The 13,521-nt window shown below is 38.5% G+C and overlaps 1 protein-coding gene across 8 annotated transcripts in view; it reads right to left on the minus strand.

Annotated features, from left to right (window-relative positions):
* Positions 1-11,684: 11,684 nt before the first annotated feature.
* The window catches only part of LOC136842868 (dual specificity calcium/calmodulin-dependent 3',5'-cyclic nucleotide phosphodiesterase 1A-like), a 554,681-nt gene continuing 552,844 nt past the window's right edge, over positions 11,685-13,521 (minus strand). For 5 of the 8 annotated variants that reach the window (XM_067110760.1, XM_067110756.1, XM_067110757.1 and 2 more), the window contains one exon: positions 12,421-12,715. In XM_067110760.1, the coding sequence (XP_066966861.1) occupies positions 12,570-12,715 (146 nt within the window). In that variant the 3' untranslated portion in view covers positions 12,421-12,569. Of the gene's footprint in view, positions 12,716-13,521 lie in introns of all 8 variants that reach the window. The other 3 variants (XM_067110752.1, XM_067110753.1, XM_067110758.1) reach the window with 2 other exon arrangements.

Raw genomic sequence — 13,521 nt, forward strand, 5'->3', positions numbered from 1 at the left:
CAAAGGTGAAGCATCGGGCAGATGGTTTTTTTTAAATCACTTGAAGGATCTTTGAGGAAGAGGTTTCTGTAGAGGCTAAGAAATCATCCTCCTTTTTAACTTTTTTCTTGGTTTAAGCTATCAAAATGGGCAGTTCTAAGTGTTTTTAGAGGGGTTTTAAGCATTCGCAGATTTGACCTATTCGCGGGGGTGTGGGACGCATCCCCAGCGAATACGGGGGTTCACTGTAGTCCTGTACAATTATTAGGCTGGACGTAGGACAGGGAAAGGATTAACCAATTCTAGCCAGTAATTCTGCAGAAAACCTTCACCAGACGCTGTGTTTAGTACCAGCCCCTCGGGGATGAACGTAAAAACAAAAAAACATAGGTGGCATATTTCTCTCATCACACCTGGACTGCATTATATACACCCTTTGTTCAGTCAAAATATTGTATGGTAGAATGCAGAGTAAGGGGTCCTGGCTTACTTGGAGGAGGGAGGGGGTAAAACTGCAACTACTACCATGGCGTGGTTCCTGCCAATTGAGAACTATAATATTTACTGGGTACTGCCTTTTGCTAATGTTTTAGTTTATGTTTATGCCTTTTATATGTTTATGATATCTATAATAATCTGTTGATGTTTTTATATCCATTTCCAAGGGGCAGTACTAAACACGGTGCCCATTTTGCAAGTAAACTGATATTTACCAAACCTGAGGGATGCATTAACTGTCTTCATTACATTATAGGTTTCATCAAGGCACTGTAACGAAAAATTCACTGGTAATTCTATATATTAGCTCCGCGCCTGATTTTACCTTTTCAACTGGTTTTTTCTACACTTTTAGGAGTTCTGATACTGGCGGTGCATCTGTTTGTTGTCGGCCAAATGGAATGTCCCTTTGCTGTATTTAGTACTGGCCCGGGGGGGGTGGGGGGTAGCCATACGTTAACAAGTTGTTGCACTTGCCGGACGGGATATGAACCATTCGAAACAGACGTACCCGTGCTCTGTCTTTTGAAGATCGCGTATGGAAACCCCTTCTTGGATGGACTTCGGGGGTTAATTACAGGTTAATTAGACTCGAGCGCCAATAATGAAAGGTAAATTCATAATTAGCAACCAAAAAACTGTAGAGAAAGTCAAGTTATAGTGCCGTCGGCGACACGGAGCTACCCTATAGTTCTACCAACTTACTGAAGGGCTGGTACTAATCATGCTGAAAGGCCCGAGGAGTGCCGTGTTTAGTACCAGCCCGTAGAGGACGAGAGCAAAAACGTAAACGACAGACGATAAATTTCCCAAATGTCTCATCTGCGCAGCATTATATACAACCTCTCTATATTTATCAGTCGTGAAATTTTAGCAACAGGCAATATCTTTGTGCGGCCGTCTCCATTTACCAATACGGTGTACCCCTCAAGCTACTGGTGATATATAACCAAACACCTTAAAACAATATACTGTATTGCCTAAATTTGCCCAAATTCAACATGTAACATTATAAATTTGGTATAAAGAAACAGACTGACTTACCTACGCAGCTGATTGACAGCTACATAGGATAAGCTTAATCAATCACGGCTGCCTTAGGGTACTACGACTACCGTGCCGGTGAGGTGCTTTAATCAAAAATAAACATAAAATTGTCTCTTATTTTGGCCTAAATGACTAACCTTGTTACTGTCGACTTCTGTGAGCCGTCAATTAATAGATTCTGCCCCGTCTGTGCCGACAAGTCGGGAAAAATAATATTAGATAACTCGACATTACACAACAGTGTCTAGCGTAATTTGGAGATGGTGGTGCCTTTGTAACGGCTCCCATTTCTCCTCTGTTTTCATGTCCGGACGTCTTTCCGTTACTTGAATTCTTTTTCGCTATTTTTAAAATTAAACATTAGAGAAGAATGTTCGTTATTTTATCTTGGTCTTTCTTGTATTCGTGCTGAATAATATCATCTCAACGTCTTCCACAGAACCGTAAGGTATACAGTATGCAAAAAAGTATCCCAAACCTTTCTTCCGGGTCTGCATTACGTTGTAAACATTGCTAATCTTCATTCTTTCTCTTCTTGCTAAGTTTAATTTATTAATGATCAAGCAGTGAACAAATCTATTTGGCAATGCCTACTCTCACCGTCCCCCGTGCCCCTAAAGTACTTTAGATTAAAATTTTATGCATTTTTGGGAAACTTTTCATCAAACAATTTCGAAATTTTTACTTTCACCTAGGATGATCAAACTTTGGGCAGGAAAGGGTTAATCGCATTACAGCGCAGAAAATCCACAGTATTTCGGATAAATGTTGTTGAATAAACTAGTCTTATGCCAGCACGGGTTCGTGCTCCTGAAACAGCCTGTAATGTGGGCTATCGAATCATGGTGCTTAATAGTTGTCGTTTTGGCCAACATTTTTATTTGTTAACCGAGATATCTGTGCAGCTGTTAGCGACTGAAAACTCACCATAGACCCCAGATTTACCTGCTTTACGTCGGACATGAACAGATAACCAGTGGTTTTAAATTTTGAGAAGTTTCTTAGCCTTTGTGTCACGGCCTTTCTTAGATTTTGGTTTTGAATTCTCTTGCTCGACAGGACACTTGAACTCACTTTCCCCTACTTGTTTATTTTGTGGTATTTATGTTATTATCACCTCCTTTTTGTTGTTACTGTAACATTGTTATTCATTTGATAAATACAATCTTTTATGCAATTAATTTCACTCTGGTCTGTTTTAACTTCTACCACATAGGCTGTTGATTGTGTGAAACCCTGCTTTGCAAATTCAAGGCTTTTTAGGTTGTCTCAAAAGAGTAGCCAGTAATTTTATAGGAATACTGATTCAACATTTAAATGCAGTGTGCGTCCACATATTTATTTTTTTCCTATTTGTAACATTGATAGTCTAGTTGTAATGAACTCCATGTTTAGACTTACCGTCAACCAGTCCAGAGCAGCCTATCGAACTACTTGCCCCTGTATAAGTAGGCTATGCAAATTACAATACTTACTTTTACCTACAAGGTGATATGTAACGCCAGTAAATTTCATAATATTCTTGCTCCAAAGGTGTCCCCAGCATAACTTCTGTTTTCCTTTTTGCTGCAACAGATGCATAATAACCCTTCTCCCACAGGGATTGAGAAGAAGCACGAATATTCTCAATGCACGTTAACAGTTTTGGATCCTTGGGCAAATTTAACACCTTCAAATTTTCAAGAGAGCAAGTTGGAATCATTTAGAGTACTTCACGTCAGTAAAGACCAGATTTGAACTGATTTCCTTTCTGAATGTTTAACATGCAGATCTGAATAACATCATGTCAGCTTTCTCCAAAGATCCCTGCTAACATTAGTGTGGAGATCCTCTGCTAAGTGAACATCTTCAACGCTGTTTTAATTTGTGGAAATAATGCTTTATTTCTATATTTTCTTATAATTTTTTAGGTCTTTACATACACAGCTTTAGCATGGCAAGGGTGTTTGACTTATATAGGTTGTTTACGCAAAGGGACTCCACTATGACGTGAAAATAATATGAATAAATAAATACTGCATATTACTTGGTTCTTGTAATACACAGTACAACAAATGTCCAATAATGACAGTGCAGGTGGTCGGATATTAAGAAGACCAAGGAAGCTGATTGATATCTCCATAAAGAAAACGGGAACACAATAATTTTCAAAACCATCTTTTTTCCTCTTTCACCTGAGGCGAGATCTGTTTTCATTTTTCGTGAGGGTGATATTTTAGTTGAAGTCAGTAGCCGAGCAAGTTCTTAAAAGCTCCTGGCTTTATAATTTTCGCCTCATACATCCGCAATAAACGTACTCGACAGTTGATTTGGTGGCTTCGAAGTAAAAGTTTTTTATGATATTTTTTCTTGCCCTGTGCTTGCTGTCGAGGGATGAATTCCAAGCTTCAAATATATCCACCAGAGAAGCAAGGGTTTATATGGAATTTTCAAGAGTAAACTTATGCTATATTTCAAGGAGCTTCAGTTCATTTGTGGTACATAAACCACCATGGGCACATTTATAGAGCCAACTAGTACAAAGTTCTGTTCCGTGCAGTACCCATGACAGAGCACTGTTGACAGCCAACTTGTCAAGAGTTCTGTTGTGTGCAGTAACCATGACAGAGCCCTGTTGGCAGCCAACTAGTCAAGAGTTTTGTTCTGTGCAGTAGCCATGACAGAGCACTGTTAACAGTGCATTCATATTTATGAAATTTACCTCTTTGATAATAAAATTTTGTTGCCAGTGCCTCACGATGAATAGCTGTGAGCCACACAGTAACCACGTCCCAGGGATTGTGTATCTATCACCAAACCAGTCCTGGAGCCCCATTTCATACTTCATCAGCTCTGAATCCTACCTAACCTATTCTAGGGTCGTATGTTATGCATAACTAAGCCAAGAGCTCCATTGCCTACCTAAGCTATTCTAGAGTTTCGTGTCTTATGTAACCAATCCCAGACCTCAATTTCATACCTTACTTGTCTTAGGACTCCGTGCCAGCCATACAAAACTTTTCCTCTGGCCCTCCCTAACAATCTTGGGAACCCATGTCCTACCTAATACCTTCTAAGGAACTATGTCTTACCTAACATCCCACGGCCTCTTGTCCTCTCTAGCATGCCCTTGGGCTTTGTCCTACCTTACCCTTCCTTGGATCCACTATTCTACTCAAGTTCTTTGGCCCAATGTCCTACCTAAATGGTCCTGGGACCCCGAGTCAAACCCCAATCATCCCAAGGACGCGTGTCCTACCTAAGCTATCCCTAGACTATGGGTCCTATCTAACCCATTCCAAGACTATGGGTCTTATCTAACCCATTCCCAGACTATGGATCCTATCTAACCCATCCCCAGATTGTGGGTCCTATCTAACCCACCCCAAGACTATGGGTCCTATCTAACCCACCCGCAGACTATGGGTCCTATCTAACCCATCCGCAGACAATGGATCCTATCTAACCCATCCCCAGACTATGGGTCCTAGCTATCCGACCCTAGGGCACCATGATCCTAGCTGCTAATGGTTCGTGGATAAGCAGTAAAGCTCTCTCCTGATTTTACCGAAATCTTTTTGCATAATTTTAACTATATCTATATTTTCTGTGTGGGTTAAAGATACCTCCTCTTGGCAAAGTTCACAGGAAATCAATACAACAAAACTGACAACTTGTACCTGTATTTCAGGTTGGTTGAAGGTACTGCACTGTCTTCATTCTGGCGAAGTTGGCGGAAGATTCATTATAACCAAAATGGTCATACAGACGAATGGATGACTGATCATACATTTGGAAAATAAAGGTTAAGAAAAAAACAAAAGGAAGAGAAATGAAATATACTTTCTCCTTTGTTTTCTTTTTTTTGGTTTGCAGACAGGAAATACTACCAACATCCAGCGTTTTGTTGTTTCAGCTTTCGTTTTCAGAGAACAAATAAATGAAGCCTTTAATGCGTACAAGAAAAGAAAGCGATCCGCATTCATATAACCTTCATTTAACACATAATTAAGAGCACTTCTTTCATTTCGCTTATTCCATGCTTTTTTATATATACAACAGGGAAATATCAGGTCAGAAACTCAGAGAGGACTTCTTCTTCTTGTATATGAATATCTTACAGTGTTCATCATAACATTACGACAAATTATTCGAAAGAAAAGTAATAAAAACGTGAATGCAAAAACATGCAGGGGTTAGGCCTACTTGTCTTGTTGAATAGGTAAACTCAAATTACAATGTATAAACCATGAATGACATTATACAGACGCCTTCTTAGCCAGCTGCTTTAGCTGTGAGAACATGGAGTCGTCAATTAGAAAGATATTCGTCATTCACTTACACTATAAATGACACACGAAGTACTTATATCATCAATATCGGGCATCACTTGATACGGTTTAGCCACACGTTCTCGGAAAAGCAAATCAGGAGGAGAGTTTGCGGGGACAACTATGCGAAGGACACAATGATATAATATGTTTTCTTTTTTAGATAATTATATTCTTTTGTGAAGGACAAGACGGAATATATGCTGTTATGTGGTTTATACAATAGGCGAGGTTATTTACATACAAGAATATGTTTTTTTATATAGATATGTGAATGTATATGTATATAGAATATCCAATTAAGGCGGAGTCAAACTCAATATACATTTTTTTTACATAAGGGAGAAAGGGAGTACATGGTTTCGAAAGGAAAGAAAATATAAACACTAGGCAAAAGAGTTGTTCTCTTATTTTCAAGACCCACAGAAGCGTCAACTGACGCTGATGAATATCGACACATTTCTTACAGTTCTGGACTTTGGCGAGAGTTAAGAAGAAGAAGAAGACGAAGATGAAGAAGAAGAAACACAGAGTGCAGGAACCGTTACAGCACTCGTCCGTTTCTGCTCCCCTTCTCCAATAGCCATATACTCTATATTTTCATATTCATGTGTAGACCTATCTCTGTGTATATGTGTATATCATGTATATACTGATAAATATATATAGCTCATATATATATTTGTGAACTTGATAATATACATACTATCATACATAAATAAAAGTATGTCTGTACACCCACGCTGACACTCAAACCACACACGCACACATTTAATATATATATATATATATATATATATATATATATATATATATATATATATATATATATATATATATATATATATATATATATATATATATATATATATATATATATATATATATCAGGCAAAATTAAATAGGAGCATGAGGAGTATATGTACCCATAGCCACATGAACATAAATGATGCAGAAGCTCATGAATACACAGTGATACGTAACTGCAATATATATATATATATATATATATATATATATATATATATATATATATATATATATATATATATTCACAATGAAAGTTTTTGGCACTTGTTACTTTGTTATCCTGCTTCGTGTGGACATATGATTTATATATTTTTAACTTTGAATGCAATAATTATATATATATATATATATATTATATATATATATATATATATATATATTATATATATATATATATATATATATATATATATATATATATATATATATAGTTATGACTGTGGAAGAATGTATGAAATCTGATCCTACGCCTGTGTTAGACCTGGACAAGAATTTTAAAAGTGATTGACAATAGGTGTAAGACTGTGTCTGAGTCCTTTCCTCTCTTGATGGCCTAGTGGTAACTGTCACGACCTCTTCACATACCACAGGCTACAAACTAGAACCCCGTGCTCTAGAACGGGAGGACTCTGCTCTTGGCAAGGCTAGTGGATGTCCGATACGTAACTTCAAACAGACAGGAACCTGTAAGTGGTTAACTTATTAATCTTTGTTCCTTTGGACTGGGCCTTCTAACCATTCTTGATAATCTTGAGTTCTTCTAATAATATTTGTCTTAACTGAGACAAAGTGAAGAGGATGTTGACAAGAGCCCTTTCTACTTTACTGAAAATGTGTAGATTGTATATATACCAAATGGCACTTATGATTCTCCTGTACAAAATGTAAATGCATATCAGTGTACTTATGTTTTCCCTGTGCATAACAGCAATAGTCTATGGGAAACCAACTCCACGTTCAGACTTGCCGTCGTCCAGCCCAGGGTCTGCCAGCCTCTCTCGTCACTGGCATCTATTTAAATAGGGAGAATGAAGGTACCTTGGTCTCCTATGTAACTTCCCTAGGAGTGAAGATTGGCTGTCTTGACTCTCTCTCAGACTGCTGTTGCTTTTTCCAAATATGCACCACATTGTTTGTTCTAAAGATATGTTTATAAACACTAAAAGTGCTTTTTATCATGCATCTACTATCTTTCCTGTGGTATTTCCTTAAGTGATGAAAAATGTATGGTACATCTATAATATATGTATGTATGTGTGTGAGTGTGTATGTTCTTATCTCGTCCAGGCCTGATGGAAGGAAAAGCAGGAAAAACAGAAGGATGGAGAGAAACCTAAACCTTTGCAGGAGAGGAAAAGAGTTAATCACCGATCTGAGTAATTGTGAGAAGTGGTGGCCCGATGGGATTTATGAGTCTACCTCAGAAAAGGAGGAGGGGGAGGAACGGGAACTCGTTTCTAAGCTCTGTGTGGTAGCAGCCAACAGAGTATCTGCAGAATATGACCACAAACCTCCACCAAGGCTGAACAGTCAATTCTTCCTTTGTCCTCAAACAGTACCTTCGTTAGATCCAGATCTCAAAAATGCAAGTCACTGGATCCACCTTTGGGGACATTTACGAAAAAAATCTGTGCAGCTTTTTTTTTTGGGGGGGATGGGGGTTCTTGCACGTGAAATAAGTCTAATCCTTCGGGCCAGCCCTAGGAGAGCTGTTAATCAGCTCAGTGGTCTGGTAAAACTAAGGTATACTTACTTTTTCACCTGCCCTTAGAAAACTGAGAGAAGTTCAATGTCTCAAACAAGGATGGACAAGGTAGACAAAAAAGAATGTTGCCCTCTCTCCCGGGTAAGTCTGAAGTTGGCTGAATACCCCAAATTGTAGACAGAAATGGCAAGCTGAATTACATTTTAATCAAAAGGAATTCAGGAATTCGGCAGATACTGCCTTGAAGGCATGCAAATGGACTAGGTTGGGTGATTATCTTTCAAGTATACTTTCGAAATGAGAGGCGAAAGGTGGAGAAAGAACAACGTTTTTCTGCTCTCATGGAGGGCACAGACCACAAACTTTGTTGCTTAAGCTATCAATTCTTCCACTATATATATATATATATATATATATATATATATATATATATATATATATATATATATATATATATATATATATATATATATATATATATATATATATATAATTTCTGCAAAATTTTCCATTCATGTGCCTCTCTAACCGATGGTTTCTTACTCCAGATCACACGAGCAAGTTATAAAATGATCTCTTACGGACAGGTACCTACAGAGTAACATTTCATAAGGAAAATAGGTAAATCTATGTAGTGTGTATGTATGTTGCTTAACTTTCTCTCTCTATGGCTAATATATTATATATATACATTTTAATATATTATATATATATATACATACATATATGTATATATATAATTATATATATAAATATATACATATATATATATATATATATATATATATATATATATATATATATATAATAACAACTAACCTCACACAAACATATATACAAACACAATCGCATATACACACTACACACATTGTATATATATATATATATATATATATATATATATATATATATATATATATATATATATATATATATATATATATATACACGCACACAAGTGTGTATGGAAAGTCACGCACATAACATTATACAGCAATAATGTACATTAAAGTCATTGGGTGGGCCAAGGCATATACATTTTCATACTCTCCTTCCATTGAATCCCAAAGTGTATCAGCTCTCTTTAACAGCATTGGCAATGAACATCTCCGAAGTGTTATTTCCTCCTTAACCTGTTCTCTTTACTTCCCTTCTTCGTGACCACAATATAAGAATCTTAATATCTACTTTATATAAGTGTAAGTATCTATAAGGAAACATTTTTTTAGAGTACATTTTAGGTTCCACCTCAAATGATTCTTTTAAAAAGTAAGAGAAGGGGTTTCTCTCTATCTCTCTCTCTCTCCCGATAGGCAACGCTCTCTCTCTCTAAAAAAAAAAAAATTACAATTTTAGCACCATGGGAACTCTGCTGATTAGGCTACCATTTCTTTATACTTTTTTTTGGGGGGAGGGGGTTTGTCAAGTGCGCAAAGAATTAGGAAAAAATATCTTGCTCTCATATCGTGCCAAGGTATTCTAAACTGATGGCTGTCTGTTCCCAATTTAATGGAAATGTATGAGTCCAGTTTTAACCTGCCAGTGTGTCTGCCAACGTATGTACAGTACAGGTCCTTCTGCCTGAATTTCTCTATCTGTCGAACTTTGCATGGCTGCATTCTTCTGGGACTTACTGCAGATGGCTGTGTTCTTTTGGGACTTACTGCAGGTGGCTGCATTCTTCTGGGACCCACTGCAGATGGCTGCATTCTTCTGGGACCCACTGCGGATGGCTGCATTCTTCTGGGACTTACTGAAGGTGGCTGCATTCTTCTGGGACCCACTGCAGATGAGTGCATTCTTCTGGGACCCACTGCGGATGGCTGCATTCTTCTGGGACTTACTGCAGGTGGCTGCATTCTTCTGGGACCCACTGCGGATGGCTGCATTCTTCTGGGACTTACTGCAGGTGGCTGCATTCTTCTGGGACCCACTGCAGATGAGTGCATTCTTCTGGGACCCACTGCGGATGGCTGAATTCTTCTGGGACTTACTGCAGGTGGCTGCATTCTTCTGGGACCCACTGTGGATGGCTGCATTCTTCTGGGACTTACTGCAGGTGGCTGCATTCTTCTGGGACCCACTGCAGATGAGTGCATTCTTCTGGGACCCACTGCAGATGAGTGCATTCTTCTGGGACCCACTGCAGATGGCTGCATTCTTCTGATACCCACTGCAGATGACTGCATTCTTCTGGGACCCACTGCGGATGGCTGCATTCTTCTGGGACTTACTGCAGGTGGCTGCATTCTTCTGGGACCCACTGCAGATGAGTGCATTCTTCTGGGACCCACTGCAGATGAGTGCATTCTTCTGGGACCCACTGCAGATGACTGCATTCTTCTGGGACTTACCACACATGGCTGCATTCTTCTGGGACCCACTGCAGATGGCTGCATTCTTCCGGGGCCCACTGCAGATGGCTGCATTCTTCTGGGACTTACTGCAGACGGCTGCATTTTCTCGGGACCCACTGCAAATGGCTGCCTTCTTCTGGGACCTACTGCAGATGGCTGTATTCTATTAGGACCTACTGAACGAGACTGGATATGAGCAGCGAGACTTTGACGAAGGTGAGGCGGAAGTAGGAAGAGAAATGCAGATCACTTAATGTGGAACCAATTCGGTGTATACTCTAATTTACCCGCTTTCCCACAGTGCCAGGGATGAGAAATCAGCCAGTTCCTCACTTCTGGAATGTTCGAGAAGTCTTTCGGCTTCTTTGGCCCGCCCACCCCCGCCCGCCCTACCCACAAACCTACACCCCCCTTTCCTTTTATAAGGGAACAGTTACTGAGCTAAATTTTACCAATGGAATTTGAGGACGACTTTCTTGTGCTTCAGTTCACTCGTCTGTGCGAAACTCAGATTTGTATCAACGGAAATTATGCTTATATTGTTATTTGTATCTTCAGACGTCAGAAATCACGAGAATGGACATATTAAATATTACATATATCTTTGATGAAAGACTGCATACTCCTGTCTCGGTTTCTTGGAGTTTTTGGTATACTGAACAAAACTGGGAAACGTCTGATATACAGATATAAATTATATATAATATATATATATATATATATATATATATATATATATATATATATATATATATATATATATATATATATATATATATATATATATATATATATGTATGTATACAGCCATTTCCTATTATATTTTCTTAACGTACAATATCTCTTGAGCACTGCAATGTCAAAAGTTTGTAACAATCACATTTATTTTTAAGACTAAGTTTTTGCATTGATTCTACAGCTAAAAAATAAAATGTCTGAGTAACGACTTACAATGGATTAGTGTATGCTACATAAACATTTTTGTGCGTGAATCCATAATATTCGGTTGATAATATGACCCTTAATCCCTGTTTCATAGTATGGACTTGTAATGCATTATTTAGTCTGTATTTTCGGACCTGGCGGTAAATACCCACAAATGATATCACTGAAGCTTATCGTGATTGGCAGAAGCTCGCGCAGCTCACCACCCATCAGCCAATCAGAAGCGAGACAGAAACCTCGACGATATCGGTTGTGGATATTTAAAGCCAGCTCCGAGCAAAATCAGACCTTAATCGTATTCGAAGTAAGTGCGAGAATGGCTCGATCTCTCATACCTGGCTGATCACTTATTTATACACTACAATAAAATCATAAGAATTATGATCGGATTGTGCAGCTCACATCTCTTATATATATATCAAATAAGATGCTGGGGTGGCTGAGGTTCAATAACATCCATTAATAACGGTAGCATAAGAAAATACGAGAGATCAGAATTTTTTGTTTTCATCACAGGGGCATCTCTTCCAAAAAAAAAAAAAAAAACATAACGTCTAAGAAGAAAAAAAGATGAGACAATATTTTTTCTCTTTCACGGAAGGTAGTAGAAGCTGAATAAATAATAAGTTTGGAAACGACACAGGTAAACACCACTGACTTTCCAACTTCGTGACGAAGCGAAGTTCTGTCGAATATTCGCGGGAACGGCACGAGAGGGCGGGAGGACTGGCGCTCACTTCATCATCTTATCGCCGAAGCTGCGAATATCGCGGAAATCACCGTCTCTTTTGAAAAATACTGCCTGCAATCACACCTCGCTTTTTTTTTTTTTACGCATCTTCCACAAATACAGTAATAGAACCTTGACATCGTCGATAGTACGTAACCTCCTAACTCTATCGCGATAGAGTTCAGTTTCTATTCGGCGCTTTCTTCGTTCGCCTCATTGATTATGTCTTTTTCGTCTTCCTCCTTTATCACGTTTTCGTTATCCTCGCTCTGGTTGGCTGTCGTGTCGCCGTTCACGTTGGAAGCCAGCGCCAGCTCGGCGCGGAGTTCCGCATCTGTAAAATTGCAGTGGTGTTTTAGTAACGAGAGACGGAGGACACATTGCATGCTCGTCGACCATTTCAAGGTGCTGCCCACATGCTTCCCTGCCATCTGAACTTTGATTATTATATTCAAAACTTTGTCAGGAAAATACCTCAGAATGTAAACAGTGCAAATCAGCATTGGTTAGGTAACAACATGAATGCACAGTCAAGATGATCTGAGCAGACTGTGAGAAGCTAGGGCACAGTAACTTAGGCAGTAAACCCTCTCTTAGATATAAACTTGTCAGTAAAAGCCTTCTCTAAGGTATAAGCTAGCCAGTAAGCTCTCTGCAAGATATAAGTTTGGCAGTACAAGCCTTCTCTAAGACATAAGCTAGCCAGTAGGCTCTCTGTATGATATAAGTTTGGCAGTACAAGCCTCCTCTAAGGTATAAGATAGCCAGTAAGCTCTGTATGATATAAGTTTGGCAGTACAAGCCTTCTCTAAGATATAAGCTAGCCAGTAAGCTCTCTTTTAGATATAAGTTTGGCAGTACAAGCCTTCTCTAAGATATAAACTAGCCAGTAAGCTCTATAATATATAAGCTAATCAGTCAAAGCCCTCTCTAAGATATAAACTGGCCTGTAAGCTTTCTATAAGATATAAGTTAGTTAGTAAGTACTCTGTAAGATATAAACTACCCAGTAAGCTCTCTGTATGATGTAAGTAAATCAGTAAGATGTAAGTTAGCCAGTAAGCTCTCTGTAAGATATATCCAAGATGTAAGTCTGCAGAAAGCCCTCTCCAAGATATAAGTTAATTCACAAGACCTCTC

Source organism: Macrobrachium rosenbergii, chromosome 10 (assembly GCF_040412425.1).
Source record: "Macrobrachium rosenbergii isolate ZJJX-2024 chromosome 10, ASM4041242v1, whole genome shotgun sequence".
In the NCBI taxonomy this organism is placed as follows: Eukaryota; Metazoa; Arthropoda; class Malacostraca; order Decapoda; family Palaemonidae; genus Macrobrachium; species Macrobrachium rosenbergii.